General features: G+C 37.6%; 1 protein-coding gene across 3 annotated transcripts in view; it reads left to right on the top strand.

Annotated features, from left to right (window-relative positions):
• ARHGAP6 (Rho GTPase activating protein 6) overlaps positions 1-21,280 on the top strand; it is a 546,930-nt gene that overhangs the window by 308,416 nt on the left and 217,234 nt on the right. Inside the window, exon 1 of one of the 3 annotated variants that reach the window (XM_077989702.1) lies at positions 9,935-10,249. The exons of the other annotated variants lie outside the window; for them this stretch is intronic. Coding sequence (XP_077845828.1) covers positions 10,235-10,249 — 15 coding nt within the window. The 5' untranslated portion in view covers positions 9,935-10,234. Of the gene's footprint in view, positions 1-9,934; positions 10,250-21,280 lie in introns of those variants that run through there. 3 annotated transcript variants of the gene reach the window in all.

The following is a 21,280-nucleotide window of genomic DNA, read 5'->3' as shown; positions in this document are numbered from 1 at the left end:
CCCGGCAAATGGAATAGTATAACCACAATGGACTAAAAATAATGAGGATCTATCTTTGCAGTCTGGATGGGTCATCTACCCTTGGTCACGTAGGGGAAGGTTGAATAGCCAAATAACATTAGACCTCTCTTTGGAAGGGGGAGGGAAGGGGAAATCACTGTTGGGTAGGCAACTAACTGAGGCTGCTAATCAAGTTAATTAACTTTTCCAAGGTCACATAGCAAATTATTGGTGGAAAAGTAATTTCTTTTTTTAAAAAAAACATTTTTAGTTTCAAAGGTACACATGCAGGTTTGTTATATAGGTAAATTGCACGTTGTGGGGGTGTGGTGTAGTGATTATTTCATCAACCATGTAGTAAACATAGTACTCAATAGGTAGTTTTTCGATCCTCACTCTCCTCCCACCCTCCACCCTCAAGTAGGCCCTGGTATCTGTTGTTCCCTTCTTTGTATCCATGTGTACTAAATGTTTAACCCCCACTTATAAGTGAGAACGTGCAGTATATGGTTTTCTGTTCCTACGTTACTTCACTCATGATAATGGCCTCTAGTTCCATCCATGTTGCTGCAAAAAATGTGATCTTGTTCCTTTTTATGGCTGCATAGTATTCCATGGAATATATGTACCACATTTTCTTTATCCAGTCTACCGTTGATGTGCATGTAGGTTGATTCCATGTCTTTGGAATATTATGGATAGTGCTACGATAAACATACATGTGCATGTGTCTTTATGATAGAACAATTTATATTCCTTTGAGTATATACCCAATAATGGGATTGTTGGGCTGAATGGTAGTTCTGTTTTAAATGCTTTGAGAAATTGCCAATCTGCTTTTTACAGTGGCTGAACTAATTTACATTCAGAAAAGTAATTTCGACTTAGGTTGTCTAAAAACAAGTTCAGTGGACTTCTTTTTATAAGCTAAGCTTAGTCAATGATTTGTCATCGATATTATAACATAAATTCATACACAGCTGGGAGATGACACCTAGCTGTTAAACATTTATTACTTCATCAATTGCCTCTTACTAAGATATAGATGTGAGCAGTTACCTCTATATTGGTGAGAATCATATGCATACAGGTCAATGTTATACTCATATGGAAAGAAGCAGACAGCACAGACCACCTCGAAGTTATATATTTGGCCATGGGTAATAAGGTGGGAAAAATCTGCTTTGCTAATAATGTTGTTGGCCTGAGCTAAATATTGAAATAGCATCCCGTTATTCAGTATGTGAACCAGGCAGTGGGGAGACAGGCAAACTGGGATTGTTTTGTGTGGTGGAACAAAGGTGATCCAAATGTGTGTTTGTGTGCTTTTTAGAGTTTGAGGCCAATTTAAAATACAGTCTGCATTGCACCATGCACGTGGGTTTCTTTGTCAACACCATCTGGGTGCTGACTCTAAAAGTTTCACTTCCCTTAGCATACTATGGCTCCATTAGGAGATGGGGCACAGCACTTTGATTTCAAAGGTGGTTGGCCACATTAGCTATTTGTGGAACTTAGTAACCAGCAGAAATGATGCTGTTGGAAAATCCTCTACCTCAACTTTAATTCATATGGTTTTATTTTCTTTCTTCAGCTTTTGAGGGGCTTTCAAATTGAAGTATCAGAAGGAAACAGTGCTTTTTATATACGCATGTGTGTAGTTTTTTTCTTAGTCAACTGAAAAGATAGAAAAAACATTCTGTGTTTGTGGACAGTATTCATGTAAAATTCAAAGGCAAATTTTATCTATGTGACTGGTAAACAAATTACTAATGGCTGTTAATCCCAGTGAATTTTACAAAATGATTTGACTGGTGCTGAAGGAGGCAGGAGAACGACAGCAAATCTGAACTCTATAAAATCCCTTAAGGAGTATCTTCTTAGAAGACAAGGGAGGAAATAACCTTTTTTCAAATGGGAAGCAAATCACAATATAGAATTACAGTGTTTAATAATGCTTGTGCAAAAATGATTAGGAATTTTGAATACATTGGAATATGGTGATAGGAGGTTTGGTACTGATACACATTTTTAGCAAGCCTTTTTTTAATAGGCTAAATAAGATTTAGAAGTTGTATTGGCAATACATATGAGCAAGACTGTTTGGTTACCTTTAATCTTCCTTTAAGTGCCATTTACAGAATTAATTTGTTTATTAAACATAGTGTCCTCTTATTATCTAACAAAGTTTCTTATCCTGAAAATCTGAATAATTATGTGTTCCTATATATAAAAATATTTACATGAAAAAACTTGTTTGTTTTTGGTGTCACTAATTTAGATTGGTCCCTTTGTCTCATGTAAGATGGGTTTGGCATTACCAGATTTTACAGTGAGCAGAAAATGCTTCTGTATAGATTGATACCATCAGCTCTCAGAGGACTTGGCATTCATACAAGGAAGAAATTATTTGTAATACTTAGTACCTGAGATGTTTGCTTTATAAGGAGATGCCATAACAGATAATAATATAACAAAGTCTTATTAATGAATGGGGAATTTACCCATTTTCTAAATTCTTCTAAATCAAGCTGAATTTATTTTTAAGGAGATAAGTGCTTAGGATTTAACTTTCTTTGGGACTTTGCATTAAAATGTTTCTAGACATGGATGGAGGACCTTTATGATGATAAAATGGAACAAAATATAACAAAACAAATTTTCTGTTATAAAAAGGCAGGAAACCACCAAATCATAAAAGAATTTACAGAAGAATTGAGACCACTCATAGCTACCTGAGGAAAACAGTTAAGATATAGTTAAGGCCGGGTGCTCGGTGGCTCACACCTGTAATCCCAGCATTTTGGGAGGCTGAGACGGACGGATTACCTGAGGTCGGGAGTTCGAGACCGGCCTGACCAACATGGAGAAACCCCATCTCTACTAAAAAAAAAAAAAAAAAAAAATTAGCCAGGTGTGGTGGCGCATGCCTGTAATCCCAGCTACTCGAGAGGCTGAGGCAGGAGAATCACTTGAACCCAGGAGGTGGAGGTAACGGTGAGCTGAGATCATGCCATTGCACTCCAGCCTGGGCAACAAGAGCAAAACTCTGTCTCAAAAAAAAAAAAAGATATAGTTAAAACATAGAACTACCATGTGACCCTATGACCCAGAAACTCCACTCTTGGTTATCTACCTAAGAGAAATGAACATATATGTCTACATGGAAATATGTACATGAATGTTCAGAGCAGTGTTATTTATAATAGCTAAGAAGTGAAAACAATCCAAATGTTCATGAACAAATAAACATATGTGATATATCAATATAAAATAATATATTTAGCCACAAAAGGGATAATTCCTGTGACAACACATGCAAACGTTGAAAATGTTATGCTAAGTAAAGAATCCAGACCCAAAAGGCTACATATTGTATGATTGGATATATATGAAATGTCCAGAACAGGCAAATCCATAGAGGCAGAAAGTGGATTCATGGTTGCTAGGGGCTGAGGGAGAGGGATGTGAGGAGTAACTGTTAATGGGTATGGATTTCTTTTTAGGGTGACGGAAATGCTCCAAAGTTGATTGTGATAATGGTTGCATGACTCTGAATGTACTAAAACTCACTGTACTGTACACTTTAAAGTGGTAAATTTTATAGTATGTGAATTATATCTCAATTTTAAAGAAAGATACAATTTAGACTCAAATTCGAGAAAAAGCAGACCTGGCTACTATTTCTAGCTTTTCTATCCACAGAACAGTTATTTATTAAGTAAATCGCTATATCCCTAGTGTACTGCTGTTCATGACTTGTGGGATACCCAAGATAATTTCTGGGTTTTAAAAGGGTTTTAAAAGACTTATTAGCACGAGGGAGATGTCATCTGTCACACAGGCAGAATCTTTGCAGCTGGCCAGAGAGACCCCATATCCAAAAAGTAATGCAGCTTTGGGGGAAGAAAGGAGAAAAAAGTACTATATCTGTTTGAATACAATGGATAGAATTAGGAGTCTGATTAACTGACCCAAACACATAAAATTTGGAAAACAATAAAGACATGAGCCAAATCATAAGAGTGTAAGATGTGAGTTTCCCTAACCCCATCCCTCATCTAACTTAGAAAGAGAAAACATTTTCCATCAACTGAGTGGGAAAAAAGCCAGGAATCTCCATGGATCAGGACCCCGTGGATTTCTTCCATCCTTATTGCTTTGGAAGTGATAAAGTCCAATGATGAGCCAGTGTCTATAAAGAATTATGCTTTGCGTATAAGCCTGTCATTTTGAAATTATATTATAAAAGGTAAATAAAGGAAAATGACTTCCCAATTCAATGCAGTTTGGGGTTGGTCCATAAGGACAATACTATTGTAATTAAAATCTAAAATGAAATACAACAGGATCAAAAGCCATAGCATTTTAAATTGATCTGAACTATCACTTACTGGCAGGTAATACAGCGGTTATGAAATTCCTCAGCAAGAAAAGGTTACAATGGATTAATGAGAGATACAGGCTCAGGTAGTATTATGTGGGTAGCCAACATAGCAACAAGGAGGTAAAGAGGATATTTGAAAATGCACTCCCTCCATCAATTATGCTCTACAATAATATTCTAATCTTACTTTAACACTGTAGCATCATTTTCCTTATTTCCGGGTCCAGGCAATATGGATATTTTGTGTTAATTATGAAATAAATTCTCAATTTGCTTTAGTATAATTTAATACATAAATGGATGTAATTCTTCTAGAAAGTTTTGTTAGATATTAAGGTACATATATCAAAACATAATGTATGCTATATATTTTATATCATATCAAAATATATTACATCACTATAGTGTCGAAGCACAATCTAACAATATTCATTAATGTCCCATCAGACATTAAAAAGTATATTTTAAAAAGACAAATTTTAAAAACTAACAGTGATCAAGAGATTTAAGAAAAAACCCACAGTAACATATTACTGTGATATTTTTCTCAAAAAAGCAGCAAAAATGTTTATATCACCTTGATGTCAAAATACTTCCACTTAGGTTGGGGTCATATATCCTAGTGAAAGTAGTCAAGCAAATAGTCACCTTGCCAAACTAGTTTCTTTTTGTTTTTGTTTTGTTTGTGTGTTTGTTATTTTACTTTAAGTTCTGGGATACAAGTGCAGAACGTGCAGGTTTATTACATAGGTATACATGTGCCATGGTGGTTTGCTGCATCTACCAACCTGTCATCTAGGTTTTAAGCCCCAAGTGCATTAGGTATTTGTTCTAATGCTCTCCCTTCCCTTGCCCCCCACCCCCAAACAGGCCCCAGTGCGTGATGTTCTCCTCCCTGTGTCCATGTGTTCTCGTTGTTCAACTCCCACTTAGGAGTGAGAATGTGTGGTATGCCAAACTAGTTTCTATTGTTGACTACTCATTCCTCATTCTTTAACCTGAACTCCCTGGAGCAAAAGTAGAAAGTTAATCAAGCTACTGCCTAGTGCCTAAGGTGTCATGAGGACTGTGAGAAAGAATAAAACATCATTCCAGCATTGGGAGGGAATGGACTAGGCCATAGGGCACTGGGACAGCTGTCTTTTACTCAGTTGTCATTAGAATAGGACTAGCATTGAATAAAATTCTAAAGTTTGGTTTGAACCTTTATTAGTTAATTAGTATTAATTCATTTATCATGGGAACTATGCTACCTGCTACACTCTTCAGCCACCCAAAACCAGCCGTAAACTGCTCTTTCCCCATTTCCAGCCATCCCCTTCTCCTCTAATGAAGCCCTCCCTCTTCCTTATATCGCTCATTGACACTTTACACAGGAGAACTGAATTACAGTTGTGGTACCCTAACGGTCATATGTTTGGCCACTCACCCAAAACAGGATGCCTTTTCACCACATTCAGAATGGATAATCAGATGGTTATCTGCATGAACCTTTAAGTATTAAGAATCCCCTTCCCCTTAAAGTCACTTATCCTTGGGTTAATGTTTTCTTTAGATAGAGTCTCCTTGAAGGAGGCCCAGGCCTACTTCCTGAAATTCTCATTCTGTCATTTGAAATCTGCTCTCTTGAAAGATAGGCCAGATCTACTACTTCAGCATTCAAATATTTTAGGTCAGCATTTCTATTACCGCACAGCCTTTGCAACTTCAGACTAAATATCAGTTTCTTTCATGGATTTCGAAGGTTTGTGAAATGACCAAGTTTTCACCATCTTCCCCTCCCTAGCCTCACTACCCTCTTCAGAACTTGTTGGATGCCTCAATGTCTTTCAAAGGTGTGACCTCCAGACCAGAGTTTAGTGCTCCACGTGTGCTCTGGCTTGGGTGGAATCCATTGCGTGGTCACTTTTCTCTTTTCTTGAGTTGGATTCCAGAGTTTTTTTCATGCAGCCCAAGTTTCCATTGCCTGGTGTAATGCTTTTGTCAGACTTGCAGTTCATTTGAGCTTATTGGATAATTGTTGGCTCATTAAAAATCCTACCTCTTGTTTTTCACAGAATTAAACTCAAGTTGCTTCTCTCTTTCTAATTAATTGTTAAAATTTAAATGCAAATTTCTAATTTCTTGATTTTTTAAAGTATCATCCTAACCTTTTGATCTAATAAAATTATATATAAATTACAATTGTATTTTAAAACCCCAATTCTCTCTTCTCTCTTTTTTTTTTTTTTTTTTTGAGATGGAGTCTCGCTCTGTCACCCAGGCTGGAGTGCAGTGGCCGGATCTCAGCTCACTGCAAGCTCCGCCTCCTGGGTTCATGCCATTCTCCTGCCTCAGCCTCCCGAGTAGCTGGGACTACAGGCGCCTGCCACCTCGCCCTCTCTTCTCTTATATTATGCATTCTTCCTAGCTTAGTTGTCTAGTAAAAATTTGAAAATCATAGTCCATGCTTTTATGTAAGTTGCTGATGAAGATGTTAAACAAGATGGGACCAGGTACCTGCAATGGTAGATTTGCCTACTTTATTAATTAGTACCTGATATGCATAGTTCTTCAGTCCATCTGTATGTACAGCTATATTTGCTACATTTTACTGTCTGATCCACAAAGTTTCCAGAAAAGTTTGTCCAGCACGCTGCTGAAATCAGTAATTTATCTAAATCTTTTGGAGTCAGGTTCCATGGTAATGGAAGAAAAGTGGATATATGGTTTGTGGGGAAAATATGTGGAGACTGATGAACTCTCAGGGGATCCTTCTACATAGAAGAACTATGTATTATTGTGTTTACCTTTCAGTTTATTCTATCATAGATGGCACTCCTGTCCTAACTAAAATTTTATAATTAGTAGTCCTCATTTTACAATAAATGATGACAATGATGGTGGTGATGATAGTGGTGGTGGTGATCATGGTTATAATGATGGTGATGAACATATATATATATATATATATATATATATATATATATATATATATATCTTTCCATGTGCCAGGTACTACAGAAGTGCTTTATACTTTTTATCTCATGTAATCATTGCAACAAACTTGTAGGCTAGGTGTTGCTCACTGACCCTAACCAGTTTAGATGTTCACAACTGTTAGGTTCTCTTTGGTAGATAATGGAAACACTGAAGAAGTGACAAGTGGTAAAAGTTAACTGCCGTACTACCACGTCACTACCAGATTGTATGAAAGAGCAAATTCTTCTACGTAGATAACCATTTAATAGCCAGCAGGCACCAAAAATCCAGCCTGTTTTGGTAGCTTGGAGATAATCAATTTATCTGTCTTTTCAGGCTTTCTAAGCATTTCTTTGCATGAAAAATTTGCCTGATGCAGTCACAAATGATTGTTGGCTCATTAAAAATCCTAGGCAGTGACTTTTCTAGAATATGGCTTCACCCACTCTGTGGGTACACCCTTTCCAATGATGAGGTCGAGGAAAACGATCAGAAAGTACAGAGAGGAGGCAGAACAATTAGGGAAGAGAGAACTAAAATAAAAGTGAGAGATCAGACAAAAATTCATTTGGGCTACTTGCCACATTTCCAATTTCAAACTCCTTATCCTAAACCGGGTTTGTTTAACTATCAAGAAATAGGTGTGGCCCTTGGGACAAGTTGGCTCAGATTGACATACTACCATGCATACACACACACACACCCACACACACACATAGTGTAAGCAATACTGTTGCTTGAGACAGGTTGTTTCTGATTAAATAAAGACACCCTAGCAAATATCTCAACACTAAAGACTTCTAAGTACTGGCCAAGTTCAGTAAATTTCCTAAAAGGAAGAAGTTTAGTTCTCAGGGTGACTTGAAATTAGAACTCTTTTTTTTTTTTTTTTGCTGTTTTTATTTTAAAATGCTTTTGTCTTGGAGAGAGCACTATGTGGAATTAATATCCCCTTCTGTCTCCACAGCACCACACTAGTCAGCCTAACTTAGAGAGGGAAATTCTGTGTTGCCTTTTTTCCAAATACCCGTTAAAGAACTTTTGCTGGGGCTTACCTCTGTGTGTTGATCAAACTGAAAATTTTCCAAGGATCTGAGGCTTCTCTGGAGGGTAGATTGGCGTTAAGATTTCTTCAATAGTGCAAAGGATGATGTTTTTCACAACCAACACAGACGTGCATGCTTACAGTTTACCTTCAGTCTGGAAACATGTTAATGAGGCATGGATTTCTAATTGGCTACCCACAGATGGATATGGTACTAAGTATGCTTGAACTGAATAATATAATTTGAAGGCATTTCCACAGGTCAGTTGGCATCTATTGTATAAAAAATGAAAGATTATATATATGTGCATATGCATATATATATGTAGTATATATACCTATACATAGTATATATACATCAATCTGGGTGAACATAGTATATAGGTATAATATATAGTCTACATATGTGTATGCATCCATATATTATATGCCAACTAAAATATCATTATCAGGCATTTAAGAAACCTACCTAAATCTGCTCTTACCTCATTTCAGATTCCCCATGGGTACTGGAATATTTTATCCTTGGGGATGATTAAGTAAGAAAGATATAACACCAAAGCTGACTTATCACTAGTGACTGGAGAATTGAGAATTATTCAGATGTGCCAAAATCTCTCTTCTGACGCCCTACATGGAGGACAAGTCACTACACTGAAGTTGGCCCTTGTCTGTTCCCTTGTCCTTTGGTTAAGAACTTTGATCAACTGACTTAAGGCCTCAGATTTGGGAGACCCTTTGCTTTTTCATGCCCTAATTTGGTCTCCAGGGGTTTCTGTGCTGTCTTTAAGTAGATAAGGGAGACCCTACTTCTTACTGATAAATAAACTACAGATATACCAAAGGTACCTGCTTCAACATGACCATTGCCTTATTTGGACCGTTAACAGTGTGTACTTAAGGCTCCCAGGCAGTGAATATCCTTCATCTCCTAGCAGATTACAATCTGCTACTATAATAGCTCCCCATCTCTGTTGCATTGTTAGCTGTCCTTGTGTGTGTGTTGTGTGTGTAAACTATTTGATCTTGTATTTCATCAATTTGTACCAAACTAACTCTTTGCTATTGATGAGAACAGTATCCTTTCTACACATAAGTTCCACTTATTCAAGAGGACTATTATGTGATAATGTCTCTCAGTTGATTAGAACATAATGTTACAGAGGTATGATTTATTTTATAGTCATTTTATTAATGACAACTGTAAAATATACCCATTACTTGCCATGGAACAGATCACCTGCTGAGTGTTGGACTTGCCTTATGTTTCTCTGTGCAAGAGTTGACTCTAATGATCACTCAAGTATTTCCAGAAGGGAAAGGTGAGAAGTGATTGGTCAATGCCTAAGGCTCTCACAACTTGTGGTCTACAACCCTGTTTGACAGTGAGCTGTTTGGGCCTCGGTAGGAATTTTCCCACAGAAAGGATGTTCTCACTGGCAGGCTCCCAGGACCGCCCACAAATCCATTTAACCATAACAGAGCTGACAGCACTGTCAGGGCTGGAGTTGACTTCCAAGTGGGAAGTCAGCCTAGTATTAATAGCACAGTTCCAGCTGCACTGTGGGTCCAGCAGACTTCTGATGGACCGGCCTGGGAACCAAGGCACTCTTTGTAACATTTATGGGAAATGGAGTCCTCGTTGAGAATGGTGGAAAGACAGTACTGTGGCGGCACAAGGCCCATGGCTTCTCACTTCCCCTTTCTACTCTAATCACTTCCAGCGCCACTATCCAGCAGGACGAGACCAAGGGGAATCCTAGAGGAATCCTTCTCTAGCCTTCAAGTCTGGGGAGAGCCTACCCTGTTCCTGGCCTGGCTCACTTAGGTCGACTGTTCTCATGTACAGGATCTTTGTAAGTTGGTTGTTTCTAGGGCACCTGTATTTAGTTATATGATATGAATGTTTATTTTAATGTAGTAGCTCTGGATCCAGGCACAAATATATTAGAATGTAAGGTTCATTTTTATTTTTAAAAGATTTTACTTCATTTTGACTAATTTCAGTTCTGATTATGATCTCCTGCTTCTTTACCAGTTTAAAGCCATCATTTTTATGCAAATAAAATGAGTGTGCATGATTGTAGTAAAACATTCCATTTTGTGGTTATAGGAGGAAATGGGAGAAGTGGGTGGTGCATTGTGTGTGTGTGTGTGTGTGTGTGTGTGTGTGTGTGTGTGTAATTTGAATATGACCTAAAGGAGGGGGGTGTTTGTTGCACCAAGACATACTTCAAGGAATTAAAAATTGTGTTGTACTAAAGGGAGGTCTTTTTCACTAATAACTTAGAAGTATTGCAGACCATTTAGTGTTTTTGTTGGCCAGAAGTATTATAATTAACAGACTTTTTCCCCCCTGGGAGCTCTTTGAATGCATAATTTCTTTTAAAAGATTTTTAAAGACTGACCGACAACCTGAAAATTATTTTCTGCTAATCCCAAGCAAATGTCTCTGTAATATAAATACTGCTTTAAAGTTATCTTATGGGGTACATATGACCCAAAGGGAAAATAACTTGTTTATTAAGTTGATTTTCTTTCTTTTTTCATGATTCACAAATTGTCAAATTCATCCTATTTGGGATAGTAGAAATATGGAAACATGTAAATGAATAACATTTTTAAAGTGTAAATCAACTAAAATGTATATGAAGCCCTGCTGGATTCTTAGGCAGTCTCTTGATATTTCTAAGTCACACTTCTCTCTTCTAGGATTCTATTTTGGGACATAGTCATAAACACAAAAGGAAGATTTCAGCACCAAATTATATTCATCTTTAAAATATTGGGGCCCTTCAGCCCTTCTAAACACTGGAAAACTCTCGAGTTTGGTTTGCCAAGACATGGGAAACTTTTTTTCCAGAATATTTTTAAGGGAAAATTATATTTTAGGGTTATGAATGTAGAATGATAACACAGATAATTTACCATATTTAATAAACCTCTATAGCTAAGTCTAGGTTCTCTTTGAAAGATCTTTTTTTTTTTCACCCAGCCCCATAGTTACATATTTGAGGGAGTGAAACTGAGCATACAGGATTTTTGGAGTGGCAGGTCCATTTGAAATCCTTCTCATCCAATGTGTTCGTTTTGTAGAAAAGGGAACTGGAGCCCAGAGGGATTCAGTGACTTGAGCAAGGCTACTGTTGGTAATGGCAATAGTAGGAGAGGCCATCATTTACTGAAGGTCTTCTTTTTCTGGATTTCCTTACATTTTATTTTACCCTCACAACCACCTTGTAAAGCAGGGGGCCATATTCCAGTTTTACAAGTGAGAAATCTGAAGTTTGGGAAGTCCTCTAGCTGTTCAAAGTCAACAGGTACTAAGAGGCAGAGCAAGAATCCACTGATTGTGGATGCCTGATGGCTTCTGCCTCAGGGTGTTTTCCATTATACCAGACATTTCCCAGGTCTAAGTAGAAATACAAGAAGCATTCCTTCTTTATACATGTTTACTTCTAATATATCAAGAACATCTCTATCTAAGCAATCACCCTGATACTCAATCTTTTGGATAGTAGTCTGGGGTATTGGGTCTCCTTACCTTAGTTTTTCTGACAAAAAGTAATCTCCCTCCTACTGGATTTCATAATACTCCAAAATTTGTCTTCAGTGGATACCTCAACATATCCTTTGAAATGTCTATTTTATTTAGATCTGAAGAAGAGTATACTTTTTTTTTTTTGCTGTCATTCGGTGATTCATTCATGTATCTATTCACTAAGTATGTTTTGAATGCCTACTATGTGCAGATGCTATTCTAGGCTTTGGAGATACAGTTCTGGACAAAATAGACACAAACCCCTGCCCTGATGGTACTTTCTTTCTAGAGGGCCAAAGGATGGCCAATACATACACAGCAAACAATAAGGTAAGTGAGATGGTGATAGATACACTAGAAACAAAAAACAGAGAAGTTTGTTTAATGAGTGGAATGAGACACCAGGAAGATGGGATAGGAGTTACTTAAAAATAAACTTCACTGAGAGGGGAAATTGGGGAGTGCTTCTTATCACATTGTCAATGTAGCAAAAATTGCCAGTGTCTATTTTTTCAGCAAATTCCTTTCCAAAAATGTAAGTCTTCAATTCCCCACCAATAGTAAAATGCTTATCCTAACTCTGTCTCTATCCTTATGATATCCTCCCATCCACCCTTTATAGAACCCATTGTTATCACTATTATACAAAAACAAAAAAAACAAAAAAAAAACAGGAATAACAGAAGCTCTCTACAGATCTAAGGACAATACAATTTGAGAGTAAGAGAAGCTTAGTGCCTGGCCAATTTTTCCCAAACATCTAATTTATACGGGAGGATCCTGAATTTCAGAAATAGTGAAATTTTGGGAGGCTGGGGCAGGACAGTTGCTTGAGCCCAGGAGTTCGAGACCAGCCTGGGCAACATAGTGAGACCGTATCTCTTAAAAAAAAAAAAAACATTTTTAAATTAGCGGGGTGTGGTGCCCACCTGTAGTCCTAGCAATTTGGGAGGCTGAGGCAGGAGAATCGCTTAAGCCCAGGAGGTCGAGGCTGCAGTGAACCAAGATCACATTGCTGCACTCCAGCCTGGGTAACAGAGCGAGACCGTGTCTCAAACAAAACAAAACAAAACAGAAAAATAAATGTTCGAATGACTAAATGATGACCTCAGATCATATGGCAAGGTGATTATTATTTTATTTCCAGTAAATGATGTGCTGAGTTCCCATGGTGAGCCATGTGATTGAGCTGGATCCAGGGGCCTCAGCACTGACTTCAGAGGAGATGGTCTCTGGCCTGGAGGCACAGAGAAGGAACTGATACAAAGACTTCTGATCGCAACCCAGTGCTCCTTCCCCTATCCCATAATGGGGACTCTTTTCTGTTTTCCAGAGTCTCAGAAGGGTAAGAATGGGGTTCTCAGTTACATTTGTACTTCCTGCTCTGTACTTCAAGTATGTCATAGGTTAAATGAGACTACTTGAGCTGACCTATGAACCAAAACCACTGTATCATTATTTCTATGGGAAAATGCACGTGGACTTTGAAATATCCAGCTATCTTAATAGACTTTCAGAATTGAGAAGTGTCTGTGTTGGAAAATATAAGCAAAGATCATTTAGCGTTCAGTGAGGCAAACTCTGGCTGCCCAGCCTCTAAGACATTGACTATCTCCTAGAGAAAACACAATCCTCTGTAGCCCTGAAGGGAGCATCAGATGAGATACAAATAAGTAGTAACAGTGTCTTCCAAATTGTGTGGGGAAAGTTTTCTTCTCTTCACTATGAAGACAAACTGATGGTCACAAATAGTCACTATTTTTTCCACAAAGTGGCAATTTGTGAGTGTGTATACCAGCCATTCTGTAGTTTGTCATAGTTCTCTAGGGGTATGGGGATCTATCACGGGATTGCAGCTCATTTAATCTGTATTTACTACTTTATCTATGGGCTGGACTCATGTTTCTATTAATGGTAGTAGCCAGCACAGTGTCCCAAATGCATGTTGAATGGCGTGGAGTGGAAGGACATGTTCTCTTAGCTGTTCTGTATGCTAGCAAGTGTCGTTTTCCCATCTGCCTTCCATAATGGGAATGCCATGGACATTTTGGTTCCTTTTCTACATTCCTATCATCACCTGATTGATTGGAATGATATTGCTATATAATAAGGACTTCGAACATATATAAGCATTCTGAGGAAACATGAGGTTAGATTGAACTGCAGTGGATGCTCTATCACAGTTCAAGGGCAAGATGATTACAGTTGCCTTGACAACCATAGCTCTGCACTCTCTGTTTTATTACATACTCTTTTCCTATTTGGGAATTCTTTTGAGGAGAAACAAAAGAAAGAATGTCAGTAAAGTCTCATTTTCAATTTATGAGGCTTCTGGAAATGATAGAGTCTTATGAAGCTACAAAAACGTCTCCATTTCTTAAATTTCCCCCAAACATTGGAAAGTCCAGGCATATGAAATGAACTAAAAATAAGCTTTTACTTATGTCAAAACACAAATATCATCTTTACTCCCTATAGAGGTAATTATTTTTTAAAGACTGAAAGAAAAGATTGTTTTTCTATTTCTCTCTAGCATAGAACTATGACTTCTATTTTTCTATAAAAAGGGAAATATTTTTGCCTATGAATTTTCATTAGTATTTTTACCTGTATTACAGTTATTCAACTGCAAGTAGGTATATAAATAAAATAGTCTTACTCTAGGAAATGGCTAGGTTGAGAAACTATCAAACAGTAATATTTTAACAATGTGTTAATTTATTAATTACCAACACATCCTCTTTTAGGTTTCCTTTGTAGACCACACTAGTTTTTTTTTTTTTTTTTAAGAGAAAAGGTGACAATATTTGGGTCTTTATAATTATTTTTTCTGTATTAAAGCAAAAATGTAGTATAAATGTATACTACTGCATGACTATAAAAGTCATTGAGAAATATTATATTTTATTTTGTCCACTCACTTGTTATTGAGTCTCTGTCTCTCTCTGTCTCTCTCTGTTTCTCTCTCTCTCTCTCTCTCTCTCTCTCTCTCTCTCCCTCTCTCCCCCTCTCTCTCTTTCTCTCTTTCTCTCTTTCTTTCTGAGACAGGGTCTCACTGTGTCACCCAAGCTACAGTGCAGTGGCATGATCTCAGCTCACTGCAACCTCCACCTCCTGGGTTCAAGTGATCCTCCCATCTCAGCCTCCCCAATAGCTTACACTATGGGCACCCACCACCGTGCCTGGGTAATTTTTGTAGAGACAGGGTTTTGCTGTGTTGCCCAGGCTGGTCTCGAACTCCTGGGCTCCAGCCATCCTCCCCTCTCGGCCTCCCAAAGTGCTGGGATTACAGTGGCTCTATGGAACAAATTTATGTTAATACTCTAGGATGGGAGTTAGGGAACTTTTCTGTAATAAGACAGATGGTAAGTATTTCAGGCTTTTGAGGCTATACAGATTTTGCCACAACTACTCAACTCTGATGTTGTAGCTGAAAGAAGTCATAGATAATATGCAAACGAATGGACTGGGCTGTGTTAAATTAATACAGCATTTACAGAAACAGACAGTGGACTGGATTTGTCCCAGGGGCTGTAGTTTGCCAACTCCTACTCTAGGAGAAAAATTGTTTTGCTTACTTATCTGTCCACAGTCTACAGGGGAGTGTAGTGCTTCAGGCAAATTGTTTCTTTTATAATATATGCCTAAACTGAGCATGATGGTGCACACCTATAATCCCAGCTACTTGAGAGGCTGAGGTGGAAGGATCACTTGTGCCCCAGGAGTTTGCATCCATCCTGGGCAGCATAGAAAAACCCTCATCTCTTAAAAAAAAAAAAAAAAATGTGCCTAAAAGGCCATCTTTTCACTCTGCCTTTTGTGTAAAATGTCCCCATTGCTACCATATTGGTTCTATTAGCGAGAAAGGCAGGGGTTACACACTTTTGCAACTCATTAAGGAGGGTAGAAGCAGATATTGATAATAATTTCCTTGTTTTAAAAGCTGTTAGAACATATGAAAAAAAAATCAACTACTAAGATTTCCTTACACCCTAGCTGAACTGCTCAGTTAGAACTGCTCTTGAATATCAAAGGCTAATGTGCCCTCCCTGCATAAGCTGGCAATATAAACTGAGGTAGACACTGTCAGATGTAACCTCTTGGCCCCCAGCTGGCCTCCCCATCCCCATGGGGTCTCCATAGTCACCTGGCATCAACAAAAACGTGCTTTTTTCTTTATTTTCCTTTGAAGTATTCACTGGTACTTTGTTCAAACTGATTTTAACATCCTCTTCAAGTTTTAGTCAGATACTTGGAAGAAAAATACAGAAAAACGAAAACAAATATCTATGTATTTGTTACTCAGATTTAGTAACTGTTAACACTTATTATTATTTGCTTTGGATATTTTTATCTTTTTTAAAATAAAGAATCCCTTTGATTGACACAATTGTAACCCAAGATTTTTCCCCATTCTTTCTAAAGAAGCTATTGTCAGAGGAATCTGAATTCTTTTCCACTTATCAAAATTGGTTATTGAGACGCAAAAGAATAGAAAGAATATTGATTTTATAGTATATATTCAGAGCATCACTGGTGCATAGTACGAATGATTTTATCCAATTTGTATGGTTTTCTGCCCATCGAAGACTGAATAATATCATGAATCTACTCCCAAGAGAGACTTAGAGAATGCATCACATCTCTTTCCTATTGGGAATGGGGTATGAATCTAAGAGACAGTAAATATAAACTATCCTAATTCATAATAGAGAGCTGGATACATTTTTCAATTTCAATGACAACTTTGAAAAGTAAATTATTTTTCTCTGCTGCCTTTAACATACTTATTGCCTTGTGGTGTAAATGCTTTCATAAATGCTCTCTCGCCTGATCTTGTGTGATAGTTAGAATAGATGGTATTACAGCTCTCTCCCAGGTAAGGGTATGGATGCACTGGGATGTCTGTACAGTGTTTGGCAGTCTTGGCTGGACCTTTGTACCACCTACTGAGCTTTGAAAATGTACTGGTTCAATCCAACCAGTCTGAGCGTCAGTATTCTTTTTTTTTTTTTTTTTTTTTGAGATGGAGTTTCCCTCTTGTTGCCCAGTGGTGCAATTTCGGCTCACTGCAATCACCGCCTTCCGGGTTCAAGTGGTTCTCCTGCATCAGCCTCCCGAGAAGCTGGGATTACAGGCACCTGCCACCACCATGCCTGGCTAATTTTTGTATTTTCCTAGTAGAGATGGCGTTTCACCATGTTGGTCAGGCTGGTCTTGAACTCCTGACCTGAGGTGATCTACCCACCTCGGCCTCCCAAAGTGTTGTGATTACAGGCGTGAGCCACCGCGCCTGGCTGGGCATCAGTATTCTTAATTGATTCTACTGTACTGCTGAGGTTGAGAACCCCAGTGGACCAGTGGTTCTCAACTAGGGACTGTTTGCCCCTGCAAGGGGATATCTGACAATGAGACTTTTTTATTATCACAAATGAGAAGGGGCATCCCCTGGCATCTAGTGGGTAGAGACCAGGAATGCTGCCAAATATCCTATAGCACCCCTCCAACATAGAATTATCTGGCCTCAAAGGTCAATAATGCTTATGTTGAGTAACCCTGATTTAAGCTAGACTAAAGTCCCTCTGACTCTAAGCCATATTGTTTCCTCAGTCTCAAGTTGCTAGATTATTCAAATTATTCATCTTGTTATTATTGCTGCTAATAAAATATATTTTAAGTAGGTTGTTCTTCAAAACCACAATGTTTACAATGACTTTTTAGTTTATCAGGAACCAAGTGATCTTGTGTCATAACCATACTGGGATAAGCAAAAATCCTTATATTAAACATTTTCAATTACTTTTATCAGAATACAAAACAAGCAAGCAAACACAAAAACAACACACCATCAAAAAGAAGAAAAGAGCTATTTCTCAACATAAATTGTTCTGTATGTATTATCCCAAATGAGCAATGTGTATTGTATAAAGCAGTGGATTTCAAACTTGAGAGTACATTGAAGTCACCTAGAGGGCTTGTTAAAATACTAATTGCTGGCCTTATCTCCACAGTTCTTGGTCAGTAGGTCCGGAGTGGGGTTCAAACAGTTGCATTTCGAATAAGTTTCCAGCTAAGATTGACATTTCTCGCCTAGGGACTATACTTTGACAATCAATAATGTAAATAATTTCTCTATATTAGCATTTCAAATGAATATTAACCCTGGGGACCATCTATTAAAGCCTCAAGTTAATACTCCTAAAAAATTAAAAAATCATTTTATCGTAGCATACAAATAACTTAAAATATGATTCATCAAGAAGTACAGAGGGCTTCCTAGTTCTACAGTTACAATCAAGACAACCCTATAGAATCAAACCTTTTGCTCCCAGTTCTAAGAGCAGCAAGAGCGAGCAACAGCAAGCTTTGCTTAAGAACAAGCCTAGTAGTCTTAAGAATGCACAGCTCTCTACCTGATCGGAAATGAAGGGATGCCAGTTTGCTGAGTATTTTTGAACACATCTGGTCAGTGAGAAAGTTGGTATTTTCTGTTTCCTGATGTGTATCCTTCAAATTATACGTAAGTGCTTAAGTGAAAAAAATGACTTGATCCAAATTTCCTTAGCTTTGGATACATTAACATATGCTCATGGAAGGGTGGATGGGATATCTAAAATTTTATTGAAGTGTATTGCCTGTCTATAAAATAATAAAACCTTAATTCCTTAAGTAAAATATTTGGCAGAGGTGGCTAAATAATGTTAGATTCAAGTATGGAATCTGAAACCCATTTCAGGTATTTCAAGAACAAGTCAATGATTCATCCAGTCTATCAGCCAAAGACACTTGACAGACAGCAGTGACATGGCATTTTGTAAAAGGCATTTCCATAGTACTAGTGCTCTCATTTTGTTGTCATTCAGTAGAAAGAAATGTATACATTTGTGAAGAAATGCATGAGGGTAATAAAAATGTTTACAAATCCACATTTTCTCAATTTAGGTGGACTTTTTTATTATTATTATACTTTAAGTTCCAGGGTACATGTGCACAACGTGCAGGTTACCTAGGTATACATGTGCCATGTTGATGTGCTGCACCCATTAACTCGTCATTTACATTAGTTATATCTCCTAATGCTATCCCTCCCCCCTACCCACTTCCCACAATAGGACCCGGTGTGTGATGTTCCCCTTCCTGTGTCCAAGTAACCTCATTGTTCAATTCCCACCTATGAGTGAGAACATGTGGTGTTTGGTTTTCTGTTCTTGCAATAGTTTGCTGAGAATGATGGTTTCCAGCTGCATCCATGTCCCTACAAAGGACATGAACTCATCCTTTTTTATGGCTGCATAGTATTCCATGGTGTATATGTGCCACATTTTCTTAATCCAGTCTGTCACTGATGGGCATTTGGGTTGATTCCAAGTCTTTGCTATTGTGAATAGTGCCGCAATAAACATACGTGTGCATGTGTCTTTATAGCAGCATGATTTATAATCCTTTGGGTATATACCCAGTAATGGGATGGCTGGGTCAAATGGTATTTCTAGTTCTAGATCCTTGAGGAATCGCCACACTGTTTTCCACAATGGTTGAACTAGTTTACAGTCCCACCAACAGTGTAAAAGTGTTCTATTTCTCACATCCTCTCCAGCACCTGTTGTTTCCTGACTTTTTAATGATTGCCATTCTAACTGGTATCAGATGTTATCTCATTGTGGTTTTGATTTGCATTTCTCTGATGGTGAGTGATGATGAGCATTTTTTCATGTGTCTGTTGGCTATATGAATGTCTTCTTTTGAGAAGTGTCTGTTCATATTCTTAAACTAGTCTAAAGTTAGATGTTACAGTATATTTTGTAGGCATAAAAATCTAAACCCCAAAGTGGCAGAATTCAAGAGTACCCATCCCTTATTTTCTACAGGAGTTCATCTGAATCCCTTGATAGTAAAGATTTTCTTTCTTTCTAGAACCTGACATAATTCCTAGTACATACCAAGTGATACTTACACTTTCATTGAATTTACTTAAATAGCTATATGAGAGGTCCGTGTATTTCTATATTTCATGAATTTCAAATTATATGTTTCAGTCCCAAAGTTAAGATCCTTATAAAGAAAATCCTGAAGAGGATCCAGACTATAGTGTCCAATGTACAAATTTTTAATTGTGAGCTAGAGATTGAGAATAAAGGAAAGTTACTGGAAAATTTTCCAAGAACTAAGCCTTTCTGTTGTGTTGGTATTGATGATATATGTGTCAGTCAACAATAAGACTACCAAAGGTAAACTAAATAATCCCGTACCATAAAATGTCTTATAAAATTTAAGCTGCTAAGAAAATCTAAGGATTACAAAATGTACCTATTCGCATAGTTCTGCTGTTGTGTGTTTAAGAGCAAACTGAGAGGTTGCTATGGCATTACTTATGCGTGCATGGCAACAGAGTGAACTTAGTGATTCAGCTTGATAAAAGAGGAAATTAGCTCACCATTTCCCTTTCCCCAAATCAGAGTCAGATATCCAAATATTTCGTTTTGAAACGGTATATCCATCAACACGTTCTAACGGATGAAAGTCAGTAGTGGGGGTGGGGGTGGGGGTGGGGGAAGGTTGTAAGATGAAATTCATATGTCATGTGCTTACTTTAGAGAATGCAACTTGTGTCTAAACAATCTATACATATTTCTGCATCCTTCTTTCCCCCTGATAGGATGGGGTTTCTCAGTGGCATCTGTTGGGCGAATATACAATGATGAGTAACACTTTGACAAAAGACAGCAATTTATCAGCCCATATAACTTTGTTCTAATGAAAGTAGATCATCCTAGAATTTGAGAAACATTGTTCAGCTGTGAAACTGTAATTCCCTGTGTGTAACAGCCCTCCAGGCAAGGAGTAGATTTTGCCAGCATAATATGTGAAGTTTAGTCATTATCAACTGCACAAAGCAGAGGTCAGCTGTGGGCGTACATGTGGGAGGCACTATTATGAAATCAACCCACAGCCACTGACCTGCTGGGGTGATCCAATACAAACAGAGCCAAATGTCATGAATAAATGCTGACATTTTATTACATGATTAGTTTAAATATTATTTTACTACTGTGTTTTTTCTTGTATTGTTTATCTTTCACACCTTTATTTTGTTTCCGGTTTCCTTTCTTTAAATTGATAAATGAAAAATAGGGAAGTATGGTTTGAGTCAGTACTTTGACCATGAACACAGGAAGTTAACTGAACCCACCACCACCACCAAAAAAAAAAAAAAAAAGAAAAAAAAAAAAGAAAAAAAAAACACTCCAAACCTGTGAATCTTGGAATCTTAGATTTGTTCTGGGTTGACGTGGGTTTTGGAATCATAATTTTATTAGTTTATTTTTTAATTTACATAGAGTAAAAC

This window comes from Macaca mulatta, chromosome X, assembly GCF_049350105.2.
Source record: "Macaca mulatta isolate MMU2019108-1 chromosome X, T2T-MMU8v2.0, whole genome shotgun sequence".
Lineage (NCBI taxonomy): Eukaryota > Metazoa > Chordata > Mammalia > Primates > Cercopithecidae > Macaca > Macaca mulatta.
Note: the sequence above shows the minus strand (reverse complement) of the source record. Positions and strands in the feature narration are given on the sequence as shown.